The 24338-nt window shown below is 45.2% G+C and overlaps 1 protein-coding gene and 1 long non-coding RNA gene across 5 annotated transcripts in view; one reads left to right on the top strand and one right to left on the bottom strand.

Annotated features, from left to right (window-relative positions):
• The window catches only part of TTC28 (tetratricopeptide repeat domain 28), a 598643-nt gene extending 587823 nt beyond the window's left edge, over positions 1-10820 (top strand). For 2 of the 3 annotated variants that reach the window (XM_060119074.1, XM_060119076.1), the window contains 6 exons: positions 669-900; positions 1494-1570; positions 3074-3097; positions 3675-3804; positions 6947-7054; positions 8267-10820. In XM_060119074.1, the coding sequence (XP_059975057.1) occupies positions 669-900; positions 1494-1570; positions 3074-3097; positions 3675-3804; positions 6947-7054; positions 8267-9894 (2199 nt within the window). In that variant the 3' untranslated portion in view covers positions 9895-10820. The remainder of the gene's footprint in view (positions 1-668; positions 901-1493; positions 1571-3073; positions 3098-3674; positions 3805-6946; positions 7055-8266) is intronic. The other variant, XM_060119075.1, reaches the window with a different exon arrangement.
• LOC132502848 (uncharacterized) overlaps positions 847-24338 on the bottom strand; it is a 64707-nt gene continuing 41215 nt past the window's right edge. Inside the window, exons 2-7 of one of the 2 annotated variants that reach the window (XR_009534523.1) lie at positions 16272-18501; positions 13181-13304; positions 10160-10230; positions 5274-6619; positions 3569-3800; positions 847-1681 (exon numbers count right to left, since the gene is read on the bottom strand). This is a non-coding gene — a long non-coding RNA (uncharacterized LOC132502848). The remainder of the gene's footprint in view (positions 1682-3568; positions 3801-5273; positions 6620-10159; positions 10231-13180; positions 13305-16271; positions 18502-24338) is intronic. The other variant, XR_009534524.1, reaches the window with a different exon arrangement.

Genomic DNA, 24338 nt, shown 5'->3' with positions numbered 1-24338 from the left:
GTACCCCAGAGCAGGTGACATCTCAGAGGGACTGAGGTTTCCCTTAGAGAGAAAAACCGCCAAGGCAAGGCCTGTGCCTGTTGCAGGTGCTATGGATGCTCCCTGGGAGAGTTAAGGTGGCAGTTATCTGGCAGCACTGATTTAGGCCCTGGAAGGTGGGAGGGGCCCGTGTGCAGGTGGACACAGGTTCCAGAGGTCAGCGCTACAGGATGGAGGAGGAGTTGGAGGCCTGGGGGACAGAGGCCCCACGGTGGGCACTGCTTGGTGTGTGTGAGGTGCACGAGCAGTGAGGGGGGTCCTGAAGGCCTGAGGGTTCATCCTAGTGATGGGGCGCAGCCATTGCAGGGTTTGGGCAGGTCCCTGGCCGGAGACTGGTTTTCAGACAAGTCACTTCAGTGTCTGTGGAGGACAGCCTGGAGCTGGGTTAGGGAAGGGACAAGACTCTTCTGAGTCTCCAGCCTCGGCTCTGATGGTAGCAGCCCCTCCCTTGCGAGACACTGGCTGCTGCTGCAGTGTGGTCCTCAGCCCTGGGTGCCTGGTGGCAGCTGCCAGCCCTGCACAGCTTCCCACATGGGCTTTGTGTTCCCCCAAAGCCACTTGGAGAGAAAACAGGGTACGCCCCCGCCCACCCCGCGCACAGTGGCACCTCACTCCCCCGTCCCCTGCAGGTGGAGAAGTCCCTGCAGCGCATTCAGAACGGGCAGCGCAACGCCATGTACACATCCCAGCAGAGCGTGGAGAACAAAGTGGGCGGCATCCCTGGCTGGCAGGCCCTCCTCACCGCTGTGGGCTTCCGGCTGGACCCCCCGGCCAGCGGCCTGCCGGCAGCCGTCTTCTTCCCAACCTCCGACCCGGGCGACCGGCTCCAGCAGTGCAGCAGCACCATCCAGTCCCTGCTGGGTGAGCCTCAGCTGACAGCTCAAGCAGGGTAGTGGGTGGCCGCGGTCCCTGCTGGGTCTCAGACGGGGAGGAGCGAGGGTCTCCTGAGAAGTGCTGCGGAGTCCCAGACACAGACTCCTCCTCATCTGGGGGAAAGGAGTGCTCCTGACCTGGTGTTTCCATCTGATGGCAACACATCCTCTTACCCCTTCCTGGGGTGACATGAGGTCTTGCTGGGCAAACAGTAGCTGCTATTAACATTTATTCAGCAGCTTCGGATCTGACAGAGCTGTGTGGCTGACCCCAGGGTGACGCGGGGCACAGAGGCTCAGGGCTGCCCTTTGTGCTTCACTCGAAGCGGGTGATGCTGCCTGAGCAACTAGTTGGGGTCCTGGCATGTGACCGTACGCCTGGAGGACACAGCAGGGTCAGGGCTGGCCCTGCCTCCACCTGCCCTTCTCAGAGACAAGTCAGACACGGATACACACGTCTGGCTGTCCCGAGCTTCTGAAAGTGCCACCAAAGCTGCGCGTTTGGGTGCGTTCCCCTCGGAAGGTGCAGGGCTGGGGGTGCAGAGGCCCCTCCGGGTAACGCCTGCCTCCTCCTTGCTTTAGGTCTGCCCAACCCTGCCCTCCAGGCCCTCTGCAAGCTCATCACTGCCTCGGAGACGGGCGAGCAGCTCATCAGCCGGGTGAGTTGAGCCAGGACGGCTGAGCCCGGGTCTGAGGACTGTGCGGGTTGGACAGTGATTTGGCCCCAAGTAGGACCCTGCACGTGATGCAGCCTTGCTTCTTTTCAGCTTCTGTAATGAGAAGGAAAAGGCAAGGGCTGGGGGTCGAACTGCCCTCTCCGGCAGGTGCAGGCACAGAGGAGCAAGTTCTCCCAGTGTCCTCCCTGGGCACTGAGTCCCAAGGGCCTCAGAGGATGCTTAAGGGGCCCCAGTCACCTGTAGTCTCAGGGCATTTCCTAAACTCTCCATTCAGTGGTCTCCTGCACCTTATCATCCCTAACCACCAACTGTTTCTGCTGACTGACAAGTGCGGCAGCCACCTTACCCAAGCCGGCAGGTGTAGGGCCATCCCGTCAGGGTGGCTACAGGTGCTCCAATACTTTTTCTTAGATCAAAGTATGAACCCTGCCTGAAACAAAACCACCACTGAGGCACAGTGGTGAACACAAAGTCAGGTCTCATGAAAGATACTGCTTAGCAGGTTTTCAAAAAGTGCTTTCTTTTAGGAGAATGTAGATCTAATTCAGAGAATCGGAGGATTCTAACCCTTAGCATCGTGTAGGCCCTTCCCAACTTGGCCTAAGAGCTTCTGATCTTCCTACTGGCCAGTGAGGGTCTGGAACAAGCACTGGGGTGACAGCACAGCAATCCCTAAAGAGCACAGAGCAATTTTCTCCAGTCACCTTAGAATGTAATAATTTGAAACATACATGTTATTAGATATCAGATTTCATTTTAGCAGAGCTGTTTCTATGTGGAAATAAAGCTGCTCCATCTAGGGTTAACCTCTGCAAATCTGACTGGTTCCTGGAGCCTCCCCCTACCTGGGGTGGTTTCCAGCTTGGATTTGGAACGTAGCTCACTGATCTGGCCCCTTCACTGAGTTTCTGCTCATTTTGTAGTAAGTGTGTTAGACCTGCTTGTTGAATAGAATCAGCAAGACACTTAAACATCCTGAACCCAGGAGGGCTACAAGCCTATGCTCTACAAAAAGAGAAAGCCAGAGTTACATTTACAGGGCCAGGCTGAGCATCCAAGCAGCCAATAGCTTAATTTCTAGCTTTTGGTGGCAGCACAGGGACCTCCACAGGGAAGCGTCCTGGGCCGCCCCCAGTGGCTGGGGGATGGTAGGCATTTCCGAGTCACTCTGGAACCAGAGTGGACTTTGCTCTACAGAGTGGCCTATCCGTGCCCACTGTGCCCCTCCCCTTCTCCTGGCGAGGAAGGGCAGGGCCTGGCCGACCCTGGCCCCACCCCCACCACGTCTGGCCTGGGCGTGGCTGTGCGTTCTCCTGTGTGTCCCTGCTGACTCTCACTCCTCTCCCCTCCGGGTCAGAGCCGCGGGCCCGGTGTGGTGCTTCCTACAGCAGTGATCAGCTTGTGTTGCGTAACTACCTGTGCTTAAGTCTAAATTCTCTTCTTTCTCTCTTTTTCTTTCTTCTTCTTCTAATCTGCTGGCCGAAGGCTGTTAAAAATATGGTTGGAATGGTGAGTACCACTCTGAGTAGCACTGTTGCCAGGTGAGCCCCTCAACCCGCCCACCCCGAGGTCCCCCTGGCACTGCTGTCTCGCCAACACGCGCTCAGGCTGGGGGGGCAGTGCCGCTGGCTCGGGGGGTCTGCCCCGTCTCCGCTCTGGCTCCCCTTTCCTGCTCCACCCTTCTTGTGCTCTTGATTTGACCTTTCAAGTTCCCTCAGAACGGCAGGGGCAGGAGCAACACACTGTGAACCCACACGAGGCCCCGGGTGGAGTTCACCCATTCAGCAGGTTGTGTCTGGGAGACCCCACCCCTCCTCTAGGCCCCGAGTCCCCTCCTGCACTCATAGCCCCGTGGCCAGTGTGCGAGGGAAGAGGCTGGAAGCAGAAACCCTGCCTAGGGGCTGGCCCTGGAGCTCCCACAGAGAGGACAGCAGGACAGTAGGCATGGAGGCACTGTAGAGAATTTCAGAGGCTACCCACGTGTAAGGTCATTAGCGATGATAATGACAGGTGACACAAGAGAAACTTGGGGACAAACCCCTGGGGGCCAGATGCAGCCGACGCTGCTGACGCTCTCCCCGCTCAGCTCCACCAGGTGCTGGTCCAGCTGCAGGCCGGCGAGAAGGAGCAGGACTTCGCATCAGCCCCCATTCAGGTCTCCATCAGCGTCCAGCTGTGGCGGCTCCCGGGATGTCACGAATTCCTGGCAGCTCTAGGTAGGATAGAGCATCCTTGACTTCATTGGCTTCTTTCATTCTATTTTTAAAAATTTCTATTTTTTCTAATTTCTATTTTTCTAATTTCTATTGGGTAAAGTTGATAGACTCTTAGGGGGTCTTAGTGTTTTCTTAGTTTATTACTTAAAAATAGCTAATGCAAAGGCTCTAGTGCTTTAGCACAATTTCCAAATGGCCTTCCAGCTTTGTCCCACTCTCCCTACATTATGATTTCCTCTCTCCCATTTGTAGTCATTGCGTTAAGATGAATCTGTTAGATTCAGGTATTGTTGGGAGTCAGGCCGTGATTAAAGAAAATAAAGTCAAGTCATAAAATAATGATTTCAACATTGGTCCCTATCACTGGGTACTGGAACTTGGCAGAAAAAGATACAATTGAAACCACCTTTGATTGACCACGGGGACCTAGAACTGCTTATTCCAGGATCCCCTTTCAATCCAGAACACTCTTCCATTTTCAACATTGTAACCCAACTGAGGCAGCTCCCAAAAATATCGCTCCCTTCTTACCACAGGTGCGTTTGTTGATCAAACATCTTGAGAGGCTAAGCTGCTCTCTCCTCCTGCCACACTTTAGTGCCTGTGTGACTTGCCGGAGAGCCATTCACTCCACACATTTTTTGTTTGTTTTTCAACACCTGTTCTATGTCAGGCAATGTTCTAGGCACTGGGGATGCAGCAGCGAGCAAAGGACAAAAAGCCCTGCCCTCTTACCAGAGTTTTCATGCTAGAGGGGGAGACAGACAGACATAGAAAGACCTAATCTAAGGGGAGCACCTCAGAAGGTGAGGAAGCACCATGACAGACAAAAGCATTGGGGTCACAGTGATGTGCTGGAGGGGTGGAGGCAGGGAGGCTGGCAGGCCCAGAGCCTGTGGGTGAAAGGTCCAGGCCGAGGGAAGAGTGTCGGTGAGCTTGGGCAAGGTGCAGGGGACACGGGGTTAGATGAGGCAGACAGAGGATGGGGTAGATCCTGGGGCTGTGAGGCCAGTGGAAGGCCCTTGGTTTTTAACCTGATGGAGTGGGGCATCTTTGGAGGTTGACATGGCCTGGATACACTGGTACAGGGACCAGCCATCAAACATGGCAGGGCAGAGATTCCTTTTTAAGGAACTTCTCTTCTGCTTGGGAGGCCTGGATATTCAGTATTGGGCCATCTTTGCTAGCCCATTTGTAGATGACCTTTCCCCGCCCAACTCAGCTTAGGGCAGGCTCCATTTGTTTTTGAAGGTAAAGGGGGAAAGCCACACAGCCCCGCAGGGGCTCCAAATCCCCTATGAGTAGATGCTTTGATGTCCTTTATGATTTGTATTATTTGCTTGTTTTCTGTGGACTTAAAACATAGGCTTCTTGGTGTAAACCTAGTAAATTTATCTCTGAATAGGTAAGTCAGGAGCAGATGGAGCAAGGGTGAGAAAGATCAGGTCCACACCCAGGCTGGGTCTCACCTTTGTGACAGGCCGCAGGGTGAGGCACGAACGAAGCCAAGGCCCTTCTGTATAAAGGAAAAGCTCTTGGCCTCAAGCAGGGCCTCAGCCCCGCTCTGAGCGTGGGTGTGACGGAGCCAGCCCTCCTCCCCTGTGGACAGGCTGTTTCTGATGCCCCTTTACCAGGTGTGTCGCCGGCTCTCTCTGGTGTTGGGATCCTGGGTGACTGTCATTGATGCTCCTCTACGTCTCTGTAGTTTGCAAATCCCAGTGCTACTCAAGGGGTGAGCTGGGTGCACATACTTCTGATTTTTAAGTCCTCTGACTGAGACTGGGGAGAAGTGCCCCCTCCAGCCCTTGGCACCATCACACCCGTCACAGAGCTGTGGTTTATTTAGAGAACTCAGTTCTATTAGAGCCACCAGTTCAAGTTACTTTGATAGAGTTTTCTAACTAAAAATGTTACATTTATATTATTAGATATTCGTTTTCAAAGTGCTGAGGTCTCTGAGACCTTCCTGTTGTTTTCAGGGACTGTTTATTTTTGAGTTCAGAGAGGAAAATGTCCTATAGCAACCCGAATGCTGAGTGGCTACTCTACTGAATCTAATTCCCAAAGGAATGATAGTGTCTGTCAGAACCAATATCAGAGTTACAAGAATAAAAAAGGCAGAGACAGATTTCTCCTTTGGCGAATGCTCTCCGTCATCCATCAAGTATCATGGGTCCCTACTGTGGGAACACTGTGAGGTCAGAGGAGGGGAAGGGCCTGGGATCACAGGGCCTTGCCCCCTGGCTGCCAGCACCGAGCGTCTGCACTGTTTCAGGCAGAGCTCAGTGATCCGCTGAGAAGGTGAGTGAAGACGTTCCATGCTGAGGCTCCCAGGCCCTAACTCCTTGCTCGGTGGCACTGTCTATGGACGCAGCACTGGCTGTGGTGTCTGTCTGGCTTCTTCCTCCTACATTCTTCCCGGGAGACGTGCTGGCTGCCTCTGTAATGGCCCCTGATGAGTCTAAAGTGCTGTGGCAACAGCTCGTTAGGCAGCCTCCTGCTCAGGAGGCTCCTCCCCTTGGTCGTGCCAGTTCCGTGTCTCATTAGAACTGTTAGGCTCAGAAGCAGCCCCTTAGGCTCTGGCAGAGAGGAATGGAGTGCCTGCAGGGCAGTTCAGCCAATACAGCAGATTCTGCAGCATCAGAGAGAGCTCATCTCAGAGCCCTTGTGGTAGACACTGACCACGCGTGGAGACACTGTCCTTGCCCTTGAGAAGCTTCCACCTTCCCCTGCGCTAGCTTTAAATATTGGACCTAATGCCGAATGGAGTGGCCATTGTCTGTCCTGGACAGTATTCTTTAAGTGGACTGTTCCTCTGCAAAAGAATGGAGACAAGTGTTAATGAGCCTTACTAATTCCCACCCTTCCCTCTGGAGAATGCAGTTCAGCGCTCTACAAAGGGACAGGGGTCCACACACAGCAAGGGGGAGCCACGCTGAGCAGGTGTGATGGTCGCAGAGCTGGCCCCCGTTGGTTCACGTGACTTGACGTTCACATGATTGACGTGCAGGTGGGGGGCCCAGGCGGGGCTTTCTGAGGGGTCTGCAGGGGCTCCCCTGGGACTGTACAAGGAGCCCTAATCCTTTTTAGGACATGCAATCTTCCCTAAGGAAGCAGGTGTTTATATTCTTTGTTTCTATAGGCTTTGATCTCTGTGAGGTTGGTCAGGAGGAAGTAATCCTGAAGACCGGGAAACAAGCCAATCGACGGACGATGCACTTTGCGCTCCAAGCCCTGCTCGCACTCTTCGGTAAGAGCTCCGTGTGGTGCCACCCCAAGTGGCCCCCAGGAGCCACGGGCATGACCCTGATTATCGTTTGGGAAGAGGAAGAATTAAGTGAACGCACCTTTTCTGTGTGATACGGAATACGTTCAAGGAAACAAACTCCCTGCTCTCGTGGAACTCAACTTACGATGAGCAACATGTAGTATGTGTTAGATGAGGTGCCACCATGTGCTCTGCAGAAAATGTGCAGATTAAGGGACTAAGGAAGTGAGGGTGGCATCGCAGCACAGGAGATGAGGGAGCAGTGGTGCCCAGAGCCGGGCCTGCGAGGCACTTTTCAGACCCTGGGGCAAGCCTGCCTGCCATTCTCAAGAGGCCAAGTGAGGCTAAATGCTGGCTCGGATGGTGGCCAAGGCTTGAAGGCAACCAGCAGGGCCTGCTGATGAATGTGCTCAGAGAAAGAGGGCCAAAGGTGATATCTTGTTCTTTGGAACAGCTGCCAGAATGGGGCTGCCTTTGCTGAGATCTTGAAAGTGGCAGAAGGAATGGGATGGGTCTGAGTTCCCTCTTGGACACCTTCATAGGCAGCTGGTTAGACGAGTCCAGTGTGGAGACATAAATGTGCACATAGGTCTGAGGGGAAGAGGGCTGTGTCCTGTGGGCACTCCTGGGGTCAGAGGTCACAGAGATAAGGAGGGGCCCGGGAAGGATCAGTCCACGAGGGCCAGGTGTGATTGACTGTGCAGAATACCAAATTTGGTGGCCACTGTTAACCTTTACACGCACTGGGGAGGACGAAAGCCTGACTGGAGTGGGTTAAGAGCAGCTGGGAGGAGAAGCCGTGCGGAGAGGAGGTTGCTGGGGTGTGGAGTGATGGGGCCGGAGCTGGAAGGGATGGCGCGTGAGGGTTTAGGACAGGGGGCATCACAGATCGCCCCATTCAGAGCAGGAGGCTGCCATGGGGTCCCCTGAGATAGGGAGCAGAGTGGAGATGGGCACATGGTGGGGTCCGCAGCACACGGGGCTGTGGGCACTCTTGAGGTGTTTGTGTTCCCAATGTAAGCTTTACTTTTCCAACAGGTCTGTGTTTTTCAGGCTTATAAGATGAATTCAAGTTGTGTATAAGTAACACTTGTATAATGCTTTGCTAGCTTCTATGCATATAAGGATGCTTGTGAAAGAAAAATAACCATACAGAATTCTAACTGTCCTCTGGGCACCTATGTTTTGTCTTAGATTCCACTGAGCTGCCCAAGCGCCTCAGCCTTGACAGCTCGTCCTCCCTGGAGTCTCTGGCCTCAGCCCAGTCTGTCTCCAATGCTCTGCCCTTGGGCTACCAGCACCCTCCTTTCTCTCCCACCGGTGCAGAGAGCATAGCCTCAGATGCCATCTCTGTGTACAGTCTGAGCTCCATTGCCTCCTCCATGAGCTTTGTGTCCAAGCCTGAGGGTGGGTCAGAGGGCGGAGGTCCTCGAGGAAGGCAGGACTACGACCGGTCCAAGAACGCCTTCCCACAGCGATGCACCCTGCCTCGGAGCCAGCTGTCCCCCCCGACCCGCCCTGCAGACAGCAAAGATGAAGAAGAATACGAAGGGTTTTCCATCATCAGCACTGAGCCTTTGGCAGCCTACCAAGAAAACAGAAAGACTCGCTTCTCACCAGATCACAAACAGTCCCGCGTCGGGACAGCTGGCGGTGTGAAAGTCTCGGTAAGCTCCAAGGGGAGCATAAGCACTCCAAACTCTCCAGTTAAAATGACTCTGATTCCCAGCCCAAACTCACCCTTCCAGAAGGTTGGAAAACTAGCAAGTTCAGATACGGGAGAATCAGACCAGTCTAGCACAGAAACAGATAGTACCGTGAAATCCCAAGAAGAAAGCAACCCAAAGCTTGATCCACAAGAGTTGGCCCAGAAGATTCTAGAGGAGACACAAAGCCATCTCATTGCGGTGGAACGTCTTCAGAGGGGCGGTGGTCAAGGTAAGGGCACTAATCCTGAGGATGGCATTTCCGTGCCCAACAGCGCTGCTGTCTTCAGAGCGTCAGAAACAAGTGCATTCAGCAGGCCTGCCCTCTCCCACCAGAAGAGCCAGCCGTCGCCAGTTACTATCAAACCAAAGCCCCCAGCCAGAAGCTCTTCCCTACCCAAGGTGAGTTCAGGATACAGCAGCCCCACCGCCTCAGAGGCGTCCATCAAAGACAGCCCAAGCCAGCACAGTGGCCGGCCGTCGCCCGGCTCTGACTCCCAGACCTCCCTGACCGACCAGCCTCTCTTTAAGCTGAAGTATCCCAGCTCTCCTTACAGTGCTCACATTTCTAAATCACCAAGGAACATGTCCCCGAGCTCAGGCCACCAGTCTCCTGCTGGAAGTGCACCGTCCCCAGCTCTCTCGTATTCCTCAGCTGGCTCCGCTCGCTCAAGTCCAGCCGACGCTCCTGACATAGACAAGCTGAAGATGGCAGCCATCGACGAGAAGGTGCAGGCTGTACACAACCTGAAGATGTTTTGGCAAAGCACGCCCCAGCATTCCACGGGACCAATGAAAATATTCCGGGGGACCCCTGGAACGATGGCTTCCAAGAGAGATGTCCTCAGTCTATTAAACTTGTCACCTCGGCACAACAAGAAGGAGGAAGGAGCAGACAAGCTGGAACTTAAAGAGCTGTCTTTGCAGCAATGTGGAGAAACGCCCCCAAAAGCCCCTCCCAACGGACACTGGCATACGGAGACCACCTCGCTGAGCACGCTGCCGCTGCCTGCCGGCCCTCCTGCTGCAGTGCCCACACGCCCTTTGAGACTTCCTTCTGGAAACGGCTACAAGTTTCTGTCCCCAGGAAGATTTTTTCCTTCCTCTAAATGCTAAAACATCTTTTACACCCACCAACACCGGCTTGGAGCACAGCGGCCACAGGCCAGCTCTCTGCACTCACTTGGCCTGCTCCTGAATGTGGCCGCCCCAGCATGGGTGTGCTCTCGGGGCGCGGGCGCCGCCACTCCCAGACGCCACACACACACACTGGTAGCCCCTCTGGGACTCTGGGCCAGATTCACCAAAAGCCAGGACTTCTGTGGGATTGGTACAGGAGGCTCATGGAATTTTCTACACATGTCACCAAATGTTTGTTTACCTTGGAACTCCCTGCTTCTCATCTTTGATGTGATTCTTCAACAGGATTTTTGTACAAAAATGGTCATGGTTCTGGGGTGGGGAGAGAAAGGGAGCACATATTTTGCTAAGAGGTATATATGCAGTACCTTTTATACATAGAAATACAAACAGAGCTTTTTTAAGGCCTTCAGGTGCTGGTTGGGGGTAGGGTATATAAAAATCTAAGTTGAGTTCTACATGAAAGTGTTATAGTAGCCAAAAAACAGGATACTGGTTTTAAAAATGCCAATGATTTATAATTAAATTGTAGCAGTTTTGGTCTCATGATATTGTAACATCAGAGTAACAAGGCAATAATTCACTTCCTGAACTCTGCTCTTTGAGGGCTACAAATGTCCCTGGGGCCCCACTGTCAACCAAACTTGAATTTTCTTAAAAAAAATTATGTAACTCTTATCCAGGCATTTTAGAACTATGCAATTGTGATTTAAAAATGCAACTTTGTGCTTTTAAAACATTACTGACCTTTTTTGTACGTGGATAAACAACTTGGTTTTATTATCAATAGTACTTCGCATTTATAGCTATTATTTTTAAAAGCTCAAAAAGTTTTTTAAAATGTCAAATTTTGAATAGTCATCAATAAGCAATTATCAAGTTTGGAGGGGGGAGTTTGAAATTATTCAGTTTCCTTATAAGCAAAAAAAAAAAAAAAAAAAACCCAAAAAACAAACAAAAAAAACAAAAGAAAAATCCCATGGCTAACCAGATTTAACCAGAATCTAGCCATACAGCTCTTATTCCCTTTATTACCTGCTTAATTTTATTATCTTTTCCCAACGCCAGGCTTCTAAAACCCCTTCTGTCTAAATCTGTCACCAGGTTCCCACAATCCCAGTACCTCACATCTGTGAGGTGCATTGGGACCCTCATCTTAGTGTGACCAGTGCCCCTTGCTCCTGTGGTCTGAAGGACAAATCCCCTCCCCACCACAGAAGACTTTAATGTCCACAGCCTCAGAAGCAGGGAGCCTTCTGCTGGGATATACATCTGAATTATTGCTGAACAGGGAAAGAGATATTCCTAAAAGTGTTGTCATAGGAAAAAAAAAAAGAGGGACTTTTCCTATAGCTATGACAGTTCACTGATACTGTTGCCAGCTGGGACAAGACAAAAGAACAGTCTAGGTAGGGGTAACCATTAACATATTTAAATAAAGAAAAGAAGTGCTGAAAATCATGTTAGTCCTAAGTTTAGTTGGAGAATTTACATAAGCCTCTTTTAGGTAATTCTAAAATTGAAATCCTACCATCCTCACTTTGAGGGTCCATCATACAACGGTGGGCAGCCTCTTGTCCCAGGACACGAGCCACCAGGGAGTGGACAGGAGGGGCCTGGCAGGAGGGACACTAACATCAAGACCTCCAGGGAGAGTTTTTAACCCTGGATAGGATCTCACTTTATAAACATACACTGACCAGTTAGTTGCCCTGTTCCTCACTGTACTCTGAAAAGAGGAAGAGATAATATTTATTCAATTTGTCTTACTCTCCTGAGCTATGTCATAGAAGCTTTTTGTGTTTAACCCAACAGCCATGTTGACAAAAGCAAAAGAATGTCACATTCTAACCCTGATCCCAACACTGGAAGAGAAATACTTTATAAAAAAGCAAGCAACTATGAGGTTGTCTTTATGTCTTTTATAAATGGTAATAAAAGTACCAGTGTAGCAAATGAAAGCCAAGTTTATAGCACTGTGCATTTAGATAGCAAAATCAGGTCCTCAACAACAAGAAATAAACCTCAAAGTAAATTTCTGAATCCACATATAGATAGTTGGGCTATTCCTTTCTCAGCAACTCTCAGCCTCTTTCCCAAGTGCCAAGTAGCCCTGGAGGAAAGGCCGGGTCTCTGCTCCATCCTTGAGGACAAGGGCATAACCCCGTAGGCCACCCTCTAGCGCACATCCTCCACCACCCAGACGGCTTCCCCGTGGTTACCAAGCCAGCGAGGAGGACTCGTGGACCCTAACCTGGTTTTAGTCCTAAATACATTTGTTGTTGTAGGTTTCATGTTGAAAAGCCAAATGGAATATATGATTTATTTTTGGTCCTAGATACAAGTTTCAAGGAAGAAAAGCAAAGGTGATGAAATAACAGGACCAATCTAAAAATCACTGTAGAGTTGCCGCTTCTTTATGTTTACTGTCAGTCTTGGTGTTTTCTATACAAGTGAAATGGATGTAAAATCAAGGTGAAATTTTCAGGCTACCTTGAAAACAGTATGTACTTAAAAATTATGTGAGATTGTATAATTTGCAAATTCTTTGTACAGATCAGAGGTTGGCAAATGATGACCCACAGGCTAAATCTGGTCAGAGGCCCGGATTTTTACAGCCATGAGCTAGGGATAGATTTTACATTTTAAAATATTTATATAAATAAGTACCTACATAATATTTTTGATTTTACCTCTTGGTCCACAAAAACTAAAATATCTAGCCTTTTAAGAAAAAGTTTGCTGACTCCTGGTACAGATGACAGAAAACACAATTAGCATAATGTTTTGTTTCTACAATCTAGGGAAAGTGAGTGTCAGGCTGTGGATAAAACTGATAGGAATGCGTGGGAACCTGAGCCATGTGGATGGAAGCGAATGACCCCTGCATAGTCCTCGGCTCTTTGCCCCACTTGGAAGGAGTCGATGGGTGTGGGTGAAAGTTACAAAACTATTTTTCCTCACTGTATGCAGACAGCATTGGATATTATTTCTTTTTCAGCTCAGCAAACTGGAACCCCTGCCCCTACTCTACTCTATCAGATGCAAAAACACCAAACACAAGCAATAAAATCTCCCTCTCCTAGAAACCGTGGTATGACCAGAGCAAGGTAGTCGAATCTGTCTTACTTCTCACCAGTGAGCCATGCAACTACTTCAGTGATCTTTAACTCAGTCAATATACCAAGACAAAATTAGCTACTCAAGCTTACATTCTGCTGCATTTTGGTATTGGTGTGTAGTAAAATGAAGAAGTTCTCACCTCCATCCACTTGAAACGGTCCCTGGTCCACACGCTGCTGCACACGCTGTCCTCGCTGTGCTTGTCTGTCCCGGTGAATCCCGGTAGGCGGTCACCTCGGCAAGTCCCCAGCTCAGTGCCTGTCCTGCCACCACCCCCACCACAAGAAGAACAGTCACTTCGTTAGTTTCAGTTCAGGGTGGAAAAAATGCCACACAATAATTTGGTTTGCATTTAGTAAGTAGGCAGAATGTGAAAAACGTATACTTTTCATCACATATTTTGTTGTTTTACCTAAAAGAACTGTACACGTGCTTTGTGAACTGGGCCCTTGTCTGTGCCAGACCCCTTTGTCAAAGATGTTCCATGTAAGGACACACGTGGTCACATCTCCCCTCCTCAGACGCCTTCCCCACTTGGCACTCATGCCCCTTGTATGCAGTGTTAGCCATCTTTGGTCTATGTGGACTTTTTTTTGTAAATTACAGTTTTCCAGATGGCATTAAACTTTTTATATTATGAAATTTACCATGTAAAAAGAACTTCATATTTTTATTGAGATTGCTAAGGCACTTGGCCTTCCTTTGTGATTTTAGTGTCTATTAAAGCATGAGTTCCTTTGGTTTTAAGTACTGTATCTGAATCACTTTCTATGCATTTTCCACACTTCCTAGGTTTCTTTGCAGTACACAAAGTGGTCATGTGTCATTAATGAGTATGTATTTCTGTCTGGAGTTTATCCTTATAGACACACTGTAGCCTCACGTTTGCCAGGAGCAGAGCCAGAGGAAGCCCATAGCAGAGCGGACCTGCATGCAGCTCATCTGGCCCCGAGGCCTGGGTACCGGTCGGTGGCAGTGGTTTAGATGGCTAAATGCTTCTGATCTTCTGTGTTGCAGGACAGAAAATTCTATGGTTGTAGACAAACAGAGTTCATTACCACTAGATCCCTGTATCTAAAAGAAACTTCCAAGGGAAGTACAGCTGACCCTCAAACAACACAGGTTTTAAGTGTGCGGGTCCACGCAGATGTGGATTTTTTTCAGTAGTAAATACTACAATATTAAACGATCCACAGTTGGCTGAATGTGCAGATGTGGAGCCACGGATATGGAGGAGCCGTGAGGAACCACATATAAACAGCGTGGACTACGTGTTATACGCAGATTTTTACTGTGCAAAGGTTTGGTGCCCCAGCCCAGACGTTGTTCAAAGGACAACTGTATTTCAGAAAGGAAAAAAATCCTACCTGTGAAAGTCTGAGATGCATGAAGAAATAATGAACACAGAATTAGGTGAATGTGAAAAAAAATCAAAACAAGTATTGATTATACAAAAAGAGTAATGTCTCATTTGGGTAGCAATAAAAAATTAAAATAAGGAAGTTAAAGTGTTATTTGGGAAGAGAAAAGTAGATTTTTAGAGACAGTATGTTAAGTATGCATAACCACACACAAAAAATAGAAACAGAGGATTATACCAAACTAATTAGTGGAGGAGAAATAAATTTTAAAAAACTTAGTTGACTTAAAAGAAAAAAGAGGGAACAACAAAAACCATTTTAAAAGGAGAAAAGAAAGATGAAATAAATTTTAAAAATCAGTGATAACCAGTAATCATTAAAAATGTAAGTGAACTAAACTTAATTGAAAAGGAGGCTGACAGATGATGGCAACATGCCACATGTTCTTTAAAAAAAAAATGCTGTTTGGAAAGAAAAAACCCAACTACCAAAGCACAAGGGCCCCAAATAACTGACAGTAAAGAATCAGTAAAATAGATGCTAAAGTAAAAGGCACTAATAAAAACAAAGAAGATCCATTTTCTAATGTTAAAAAAAACTTAGTAGAAAGGCAGAATTCTAAATTTGTATGCAGCTAACATTATAGCCTCAAAATTCATAAAGTAAAAATTGGCAGAACTACAAGTTTGGAAAACTACACTACTATAACGGGAGATATTACCCTTTACTCTCAGTACCTGATGGGTTAATTAGACAAATATTTAGAAAGTATATACGGTGGGTTTAAACAATCAGCAAACAGGCTTATGACTTGGAGTGAACCTAGTTTCTGATAGTGAATCAACATTTTTCATAAGCACACACAAAATATTTCATGAAAAATAGACAATGTTCTGGCCTCTAGCAATCAATATCATTGCCACCAACCTAATGAGAGTACAATTCAGTTAGGCATCAATAACAAGAAGATAATCGAAAAGTTGCCAACCACTTAGATATTTTAAAATGCACTAAATAACATATGAACCATAGAGGAATGCATAATAGAAATGAGAAAATATTATGTATCTAAACAGATAGATGCCTCCAGTGCCACCTTGGGAGTTTCTGGGGTTTACTTTTACTAACGACAGAGGTATTTCTTATTTGTTCTACTCAAGACCAGAAGTTTGCACAACAGACTACAAACAATCTCATTTTCACCTGATAAAGTAAAATATATATACTTATTTTTATTTCTGGTTACATGCCACTTTCAGGAAATCTATAAATTATATAATAGCTTAAGAATAAAATTAACTTAAAATTTCATAAAAATTAGTGGGATGCAGTTAAAGTGGCATTTTACACTTGATCTTAGCCAAAAGACCGAGAAGCGATTAAAGTGGCATTTTAAAGAAAAAAATTATAGCCCTAAATGTTTATTTTCAAGGTTAATTTTAAACATGTAACTGTTTAAGCCCCAACCAATGAGGAGGGATGCCGTCCTAAATAGCCAGTGATGTGGTACAAGTGCGTAAAGAATGATGCCACTGAGCTAGGTGACTGATCCAAGAAGTTAGCAAAGGAATAACAAGAGAAACCCAGAGAGAAGGGAAAATCCAGAGAGAAAAGAAGGGAGGGAATAACAAGAGTCAGAAATTAATTTAAAAAAAGATAGTACAGAAGATCAAGAAGGGTAAAGTCTGCCAAAAAGAAAAAATACACCAATTCCTGGGAAGGCTGATTGTGTGCATGTGTGCACACGTGTGTGTATTTGAGACAGAAAGAGCAAAGGATAAATGGTTACAGCTAAAGATGCAGCAAAAATTAATAAGAAAATACTATGAATACGTTTATGCCAATATATGTGAAAATGAAAAATAATACCTAGTATGTTTTAGGCATACATATGTAGTTGAGGAATCCCAAAATGCAGGGGACGATGGACCTCAGATGCAGGAGTGGTGCCACCTTTGGGGAGGGAAGCAATGGAACTAGAATCAGGAGTGATAAGCAAGTGACTTCAACTGCAAAGAACTGTAGCATACATCTCCTTGTTCACACATACAAACTATTTCATAAGGAATTTAAGAATGAGTGAAAAATGTTATTAGCAACTATACAACAATAAATTAGATTATATAAACTTTTAGAAAAACTATTAAAAGCTCTGGTGCAAGAAGGAAAAGAAAACAAAAAAACCAGAGCTCATAAAATTAAAATGGTAATCCTAACTCCTTGTCCTTTATCCAACTCTCCAAAAAATACAGGCCCAGATGGTTTTACATGTATTTCACCAAACTTTCAGGGACCAGTGATACTCTGTATTTTCAAATTGTTTAAGAAAATATAAAAATAAAAGATATTAAAATCACTCCATGATGGTATTCTTAATTCTAAGATCAATAGATAGTATAAGAAAAGGATAGGCCCATTTCATTTATGAATCTAGACATAAAAATCCAAAATAAAACACTGGCCATTAAATCCTTCTGTTTTTAAAACTAGGAAAACAGGTTGAAAGTGGATCTACCTATTGGTCACTGGTGCTTATCTTTGCTGATGAATATGCACATGGTATTCTTAAGGGCCAGAGCTCCAGCCCTAAGGAGCATCTATAAACACACTCATAAAAGGAAAACCAATCAGCATGAAACTACAGAGCACATTACCACCCTGAGAACTGGAGTGCTGAATCCTACAGTTTACATTGTAATTAGACAAGAAGCAAATCTATTACACTCCTAGTATAAGAACAATGAAATATGTATGCAAATGTAAGGGAAATTCCAAGCAGTTCTATCATTTCTTAAGAAACAACGTGAGAACTGTACCCTGCTATTAATGTTAAAGTAGAAATTGACTTTAGTACAATAATCTATAGCGTAGATCTAAGGACGCAAGGTTAACATAGCACCATGCAAAGATTTTTGAGCACAATCGTGTGGTGTTTATTACCTTAGGAAATATAATTTATGTTATCTGTTAATGTTCGAGAATTTGCATGTTCAGTTATGGAATACATGCTTTGTCAGATGCTTCCCTGAAGGAGAGACTGGCCCTTAGTGAAGATCTAGTTATGTGCTGGGGACCTTGACTGACAGCTAATATGAAAGACAGGTACTACCAAGACTGTTCTTAGCTACTGTGGTGCTTTTTATTATTAGTATTCTAATGCTTTATTTATAGTTACTTTGTTTTGTTGTTTTTAACCTCAGGATGTCTGGACAAGGACCACAGCTTGGTACCTTTTTCAATTTAAAGCCTTTCTTCAACTTTCCCAATGAGTATGCATGCTTAACAGCCTCTAATACCAAATAATGTCAAACAGGGAACTGACAGTCTAATGCTGCATCCACTCCAGCAAATAAGGCCGAAACACCTGGATCCAAATACATTAAAGGGACATGTTGGCATTAAAGAAACATTTTGCCTCCCAAATGAATTTGCATCCAATCTCAAGATATTTATTAGATTTGTAGCAATTGTGTATTTGGGCTTAAGGGAACAATAGTGTTCTTAAATATATAAATATTCTCAATATATTTATATTAAATAAGAAGTTCTAAAATTCTAAAATAACTTTAAATCCCAATAGCAGGGCTCAAAGTCTGCCCTTTTAGTTAATTCGGACAGGTAAATGAGTTTGAATTCTGATCTGTCTGGCAGCATTCTGCCAAAAGTCTGACTTTTTTTCCATATACAGAGCTTTCTTTTTTTTTTTTAAATAAATTATTTTATTTATTTATCTTTGGCTGTGTTGGGTCTTCGTTGCTGTGCGCGGGCCTTCTCTGGTTGCGTCAAGCAGGGGCTACTCTTCGTTGCGGTGCGCGGGCTTCTCATTGCGGTGGGCGGGCTTCTCATTGCAGTGGCTTCTCTTGTTAGCACAGGTTCTAGGCGCGCAGGCTTCAGTAGTTGTGGCATGCGGGCTCAGTTGTGGCTTGTGGGCTGTAGAGCACAGACTCAGCAGTTGTGGCGCACGGGCTTAGTTGCTCCGCGGCATGTGGGATCTTCCGGGACCAGGGCTCAAACCCGTGCCCGCTGCACTGCCAGGCGGATTCTTAACCACTGCGCCACCAGGGAAGTCCCCAGAGCTTTCTGAAGTTGTAGCCATTTTCTTTTTGAACCAAAAATGCAAACATAAAATGAAATTGCAATGTAATTAAGAAAAAAGAGGTAGTTCTTACCTAACATCTCGAAAGTCATTCATTCTACAAATATTTGCTGAGGGTTTGTTGTGATAAATAGAATGTAGCCAATAAAAATTAAACAAGCAGAAAGTTAAAATAGGTGTTAAAAAGTCCATAAAACAAACTTTGTGCACTTCACTTAATTAGATTCTGTTCTCTCCTGTATTACAAATAGTCCAAACAGCTTGATGAATGAAAATGCCAATCACCGTGCCTCCCCACCCAGTGCCCCGGCTAAGAACTGCCTTGGCTCAGCCTGAGGGATGAGACAGCATATGGAGACAGAGGTGTTCTGTGTGGAAGGACTCTACTCTCCCGCTGCAGCTGATGAGTCCTGAGCAGGGCCACCAATCCTGTGGGAGGTCAGAACCTTAGGAAAAACCCCTGCGACCAGATTCCTTTTCTCATGAATTCAGTCCAGGTCTAGATCAGGTCTCTGCAGCTGAAGCCAAAGCCAAAGGTAGGGATGTAAACTGAGGTCAGTGGCCAGCATGGCCATATGCAGGCCCGAGTTGCAAAGGTGCAAAAACTGAGTGAGCAGAGGAAGCCAGCAGTGGAGAAAGGAGAAAAGAGCAGATGCAAAGGCACCTTGAGGGAGACAAAGTCCCTGAAGTAGCTAAGTTCCAGGCTGCTCTCCACTTCAATGTTCAGTTACTTCCCACTTGGGTTAACTTAAATGGGACTTTTTTCCTTTCGATTTAATGGCCTGAGTTGTGGATGTTTGAACATATGGTATAAAAGGAGCAAGTCAGACGTAGAGCAGGAAAGAAGGCTGTAGAGGAGGCAAACTGAAGACGGAAACTACAGCAAAGGAATAAGAAACACACGTGAAATGGAAGAACACATAAGTCTAAGGCCATCCAGTGAGGGGCCTCTATGATCTTGGATGCTTGGATGTAAAAAAAAATAATAATAATAATCAGTCAGAAGAGAAGCCCCACGGCCCTTCCTGTGGCTCACGCTCAGCCTGCCCTCCCATCACTGTAGGTGGAGAAACCTGGGCCCCTCTCCAGGGCCTACACCTCTACTTGCTAGACCCGCTCTTGGTTGCCCGCTGAAGGACAGACAGCATGTCAATAATCCTCCCTCTCTCTCCCGCACTGATTTTTCCTCTCAGGTAAATCATTCCTATCAGCATATTAACGTGCTGTGATCTCTCCCGTGTGGCCCCATATCCCCGTCCTGCAAACATGTCATTTCTCCGCTTCTTTCAGAACAAAGCGACTGCTCTATACTCAGTGTCACCACTTCCACTCTTCCTCTTCTCTCTTAAACCACTCCCTCAAATCACGCTTTTGTCCGCAACACAAGATCAGGAGCTACATCCAAAATGCTGCAAAATCTAGTGGTCTTAGTTCTCTGTAATGCAGTACAAACCACATAGCATCACATATGAGGTAGACCTGAAATCAAAGTGTAATCTGCATTTAATTAAGCTTTTAAATATAGGTATGTAACTTTCAATTTACTGTAAATACAGAGATTGTTAGAATGGGTTATACAACACCATGAGTAAACAGTGAGGTAACTCCCAAGGTGGGGCCACCCCATCACTCCACACAGTGTTTCTGGATACAACTTTCTGCAATGATGAAGAGCTGGGCTGTCCAATCCAGCAGCCACTAGGCACATGTGGCCACTGAGCAGCCACAACACAGTCAGTGTGACCAAGGATATGAATTTTTATTTTAATTTATTTGTACATATAGTGGTCTGGACTGGTCTCTTAAGCCAATAATATAGAGAAAAAGGAGGCTATGAACTCTTCAAGAATAAAGAATTTTAAGTAAGTGACATCACAACCAAATGTAAATACAATTGTATTTCTATATACTAGCAACAAACACTAGAAAACAAAATTAAAACCCATTCTGTTTACCATTAGGTCAATAAACATAAATTGATTAAAACACATTTATCTCTATAGTCAAGATGGTTACAGTTCATAATATGTAGACTACACCTCAATAAAGTTGATAAAAAAATACTTAGGGATAAATTTAACAAAGGGCAAGTAAGATTTCTATATTAAAAATGAGAAAACACTACTGACAAAAATTAAAGAAGCCGTAAGTTGAGACAGATGTTGATGAATGGAACACTGAATACTGTTAAGATGTCAATTCTCTCGAGACTTATCTATAGAGACAACACAATTGTAATGAAAATATTAACAGGAAAAAGTCTTAGCAGACTTTTTATTAGAAACTGACAAGTTAAATTTAAAATTTATTTGGAAATGTAAAGAATCTAGAAGAGTCCAAACAAACTTGAAAAAGAAGTTGCCTTCAAAATTTACTTTGAAGTTATGGTAAATAAGATTATGTAGTTTTGGCATATAAACAAGTAGTAGACAGAGGAGAGTCCAGAAATATATATAGAGAGAAAAGGGCCCAGATGTAGATGACTAACTGATTTTCAATAAAGGGTGCCAAGGTGATTTAGTAGGGGAAAGAACAGTATTTTCAACATATGGCATTAAAACTACATTTCATTTAGAAAAATAAAACCTCAATGACTACCTCAAACCATACTCAAAAAGTAATTCAAAATGGATCATAAACCTAGACATAAAAGGTGAAGTTATAAAGTTTCATTCATAGGAAAATACCTCTTTGACCCTAAGTCAGGCAAAGATTTCTTACAACACAAAAAGCACCAACTACAAAAGAAAAATTAATTGTAATCTATCAAAATTAAAACCTTTTGCTCTTCATAAGATATCACTAAGAAAACAAAAAGGCAAGCACAGCCTAGAAGAAAATATTCATGATAATTTTTCATGGTAACTTTACCTGACAGAAGACCTGTATCTGGAATGAATATCTATATCACCGGCAACCAACAATAAAACATCAAACAATAAAGATGAAAGATTTGAACAGAAACTTCATGAAGGAAGATATACAAATGATCAATAAGCACATGAAAATGTGCTCAGAATCATTAGTCATCTGGGAATGCAAATTAAAATCACAATGAAAATAATATTTCCCACCTTTAGAATGGCTAGAGACTGACCACACCAAGTGTTGGTGCATATACAGAACCACTAGAACTCTCATACCTTGTTAGTAGGAGTGTAAAATGATACAACCATTTTGGAAAACTGTTCAGCAATTTCTCATAAAACTTAATATACAGCCACCCAATCCTATGTCTCAGTATTTGCCTGTGAGAAATGAAAACAGATGCCCACAAAGAGACTCATACAAGAATGTTCATAGTTGTTTTATTCATAGGAGCCCCCAAGTGGGGAAGCCCAAATGGCTGTCAGCAGGTGGCTGGATAAGGAACTGTGGTATCGTCATACAATGGACACTGTGCTACAGTAAGAATGAATGAAGGATACAGGCAGCAACAGGAGCCAACATCAGAAACAACAAGTTGAGCAAAAGACGTCAAACACAAAAGAATTCAGACTTTATGATCCCATTTATATAAAGTCCTAGAACAATCAAAATGAATTTATGGTGATAAAAATCAAGAGAAGCTGCCTCTGGGAAGAAAAGGGGATTTACTGGAAAGAAACATGATGAAACTTCCTAGGGTGATGGAACTGGTCCTATATCTTGACTGGAGTGTTGATTATGTGAGTGTATACATTTGTCAACTCATCGAATTGCACCCTTAAAATTTACATATTTTATTATGTGTAAATTACATAAAAGCTTCAGAAGGGTTTTTTGAAGAGGGGGTGGGTAGAAATAAGCTGATTCTAAATTTTATATGGAAATGCAAAGGAGCCAAGAATACCCAAGGGAGTCTAGAAAAAGAACAAAGATTGAGAAGTTCCACTGCCAGAAATTAAGCTCTATTATAAAGCTACAATAAAGACAGAATGGGATTGGTGCAAGGTTAGACAAACAGATGAATCAAACACAATAGAAAGTCTAGAAACACACACACACCTGATTTATGACAGATGACACTACAGTACAGTGGAGAAAGAATAAATTTCAATAAATGGAGCTGGTTCGATTGGATATACACATTTTTAAAAATCAGTCTTGACCTCCACACACCATACACAAAAATCAAGTTTTGGTGGACTATACAAAACTAAAAGACAGAAAATCTAGGGAAAATATTAAGAATAAAACACAAGACTTTACCTCCATAACCTTAAGGTAGGCAAATGTTTCTTACACAGGATATAAAAAGTTGATAGGGCTTCCCTGGTGGCACAGCGGTTGAGAATCTGCCTGCTAATGCAGGGGACACTGGTTCGAGCCCTGGTCTGGGAAGATCCCCCATGCCGCGGAGCAATTAGGCCCGTGAGCCACAACTACTGAGCCTGCGCATCTGGAGCCTGTGCTCCACAACAAGAGAGGCCGCGACAGTGAGAGGCCCGCGCACCGCGATGAAGAGTGGCCCCCGCTTGCCGCACCTAGAGAAAGCCCTCGCACAGAAACAAAGACCCAACACAGCCAAAAATAAATTAATTAATTAATAAACTCCTACCCCAAACATCTTCTTAAAAAAAAAAAAAATACATTGTAACATCACTGGCCTAAGGCTCAGTGATAAAGTTGTCTGAGCCTTGGCTCCCTATCCTACTGGGCCCAGGATTCTCTAGCCTCGCCAGCTTTCTTAAAAAAAAAAAAAAGTTGATAAACTGGACTATCAACTATAGAACGAATAAATTGATGATGGTGTATCAGACAATGGAAAATTCTATGACAACCATGTGTAACAGCATGAATATTTCAAATAGAAGGTTGAGCAAAATAAGCCAGACAGAATATATACCATATGTTTCCATTTATATAAAGTTCAAAAACTAGCAAAATGAATTGATGCTGTTAAAAGTTAGGATATTGTTTACTCTGTGGTGGAAGACTGGGACTTGCTTACCTGGATGGGTTCACTTGGTAAAAACCCATCATGCTGTACAAGTACAATCTGTGTTCTCTTCTGTGTGTTATACATCAATACCTATAAAGTTAAAAAACCACCAACCTAATTTTTCTCCCCAGTCTTCTTCCCTCTGAAGTCTTCCACATCTCAGTAGAATGGCAATTCTACCCAGCTGTTCAGGACAATACCAGGGAAGCCATGCTCACCTTCCTCCTTTCTCTCAAGCGCCTCATATAATCCATCGCAAACTTGTTGGCTCTCTCACCTCTGCCACCTGCTGACTGGCCCGTCAGGTCTCCTCCCTGGTCTCTCCTGCTCCCACCCTTCTTCCCTTCAGTTTGATCTCCATATGGCAGCCACAGCAACCATTTTATAACATACATCGGCTCATCTTACGTGTCTGCACCAAAGCCTTCAAAGCCAAAGCTCTTCTAATGCCCATGAAGCCCTCCATGATCTGACCCCACCACTGTGCTCCCTGCTCACTCCAGCCACAGAGGCCTTCTTGTTGCTGCTTAGATGTGCCAAACATGCTCATGCCTCAGGCCTTGACACATGCTGCTCTCTCTGATGTCCACACGGCTTCCTCACTGGCCCCGTTCAGCTTCCTGCTCGCTCACCCCTCAGAGGCCGTCCCTGTATTATTGTATTATTTTATTTGCAATCACGTTCTATCCCCATTACTCCAACTTTAGTTTTCTCCACAGTTCTTACTATCAAATGTAATATATTAATAGTCTGTGTAAGATCCACTAAGATAGGTACTTTTTGTTTTGTTCACAACTACGTATACCGCCACCACCTAAATAGCACATATTTTTTTTACTAAATATAATGAAAGAGACAAAAGACCTTCATGTAGAAGGACATAAAGCTTTAAAGACATTAAAAAGAAAGATGGATA

Source organism: Mesoplodon densirostris, chromosome 15 (genome assembly GCF_025265405.1).
Source record: "Mesoplodon densirostris isolate mMesDen1 chromosome 15, mMesDen1 primary haplotype, whole genome shotgun sequence".
NCBI classification, from domain to species: domain Eukaryota; kingdom Metazoa; phylum Chordata; class Mammalia; order Artiodactyla; family Ziphiidae; genus Mesoplodon; species Mesoplodon densirostris.
This window is presented reverse-complemented; position numbering and strand designations above follow the sequence as displayed.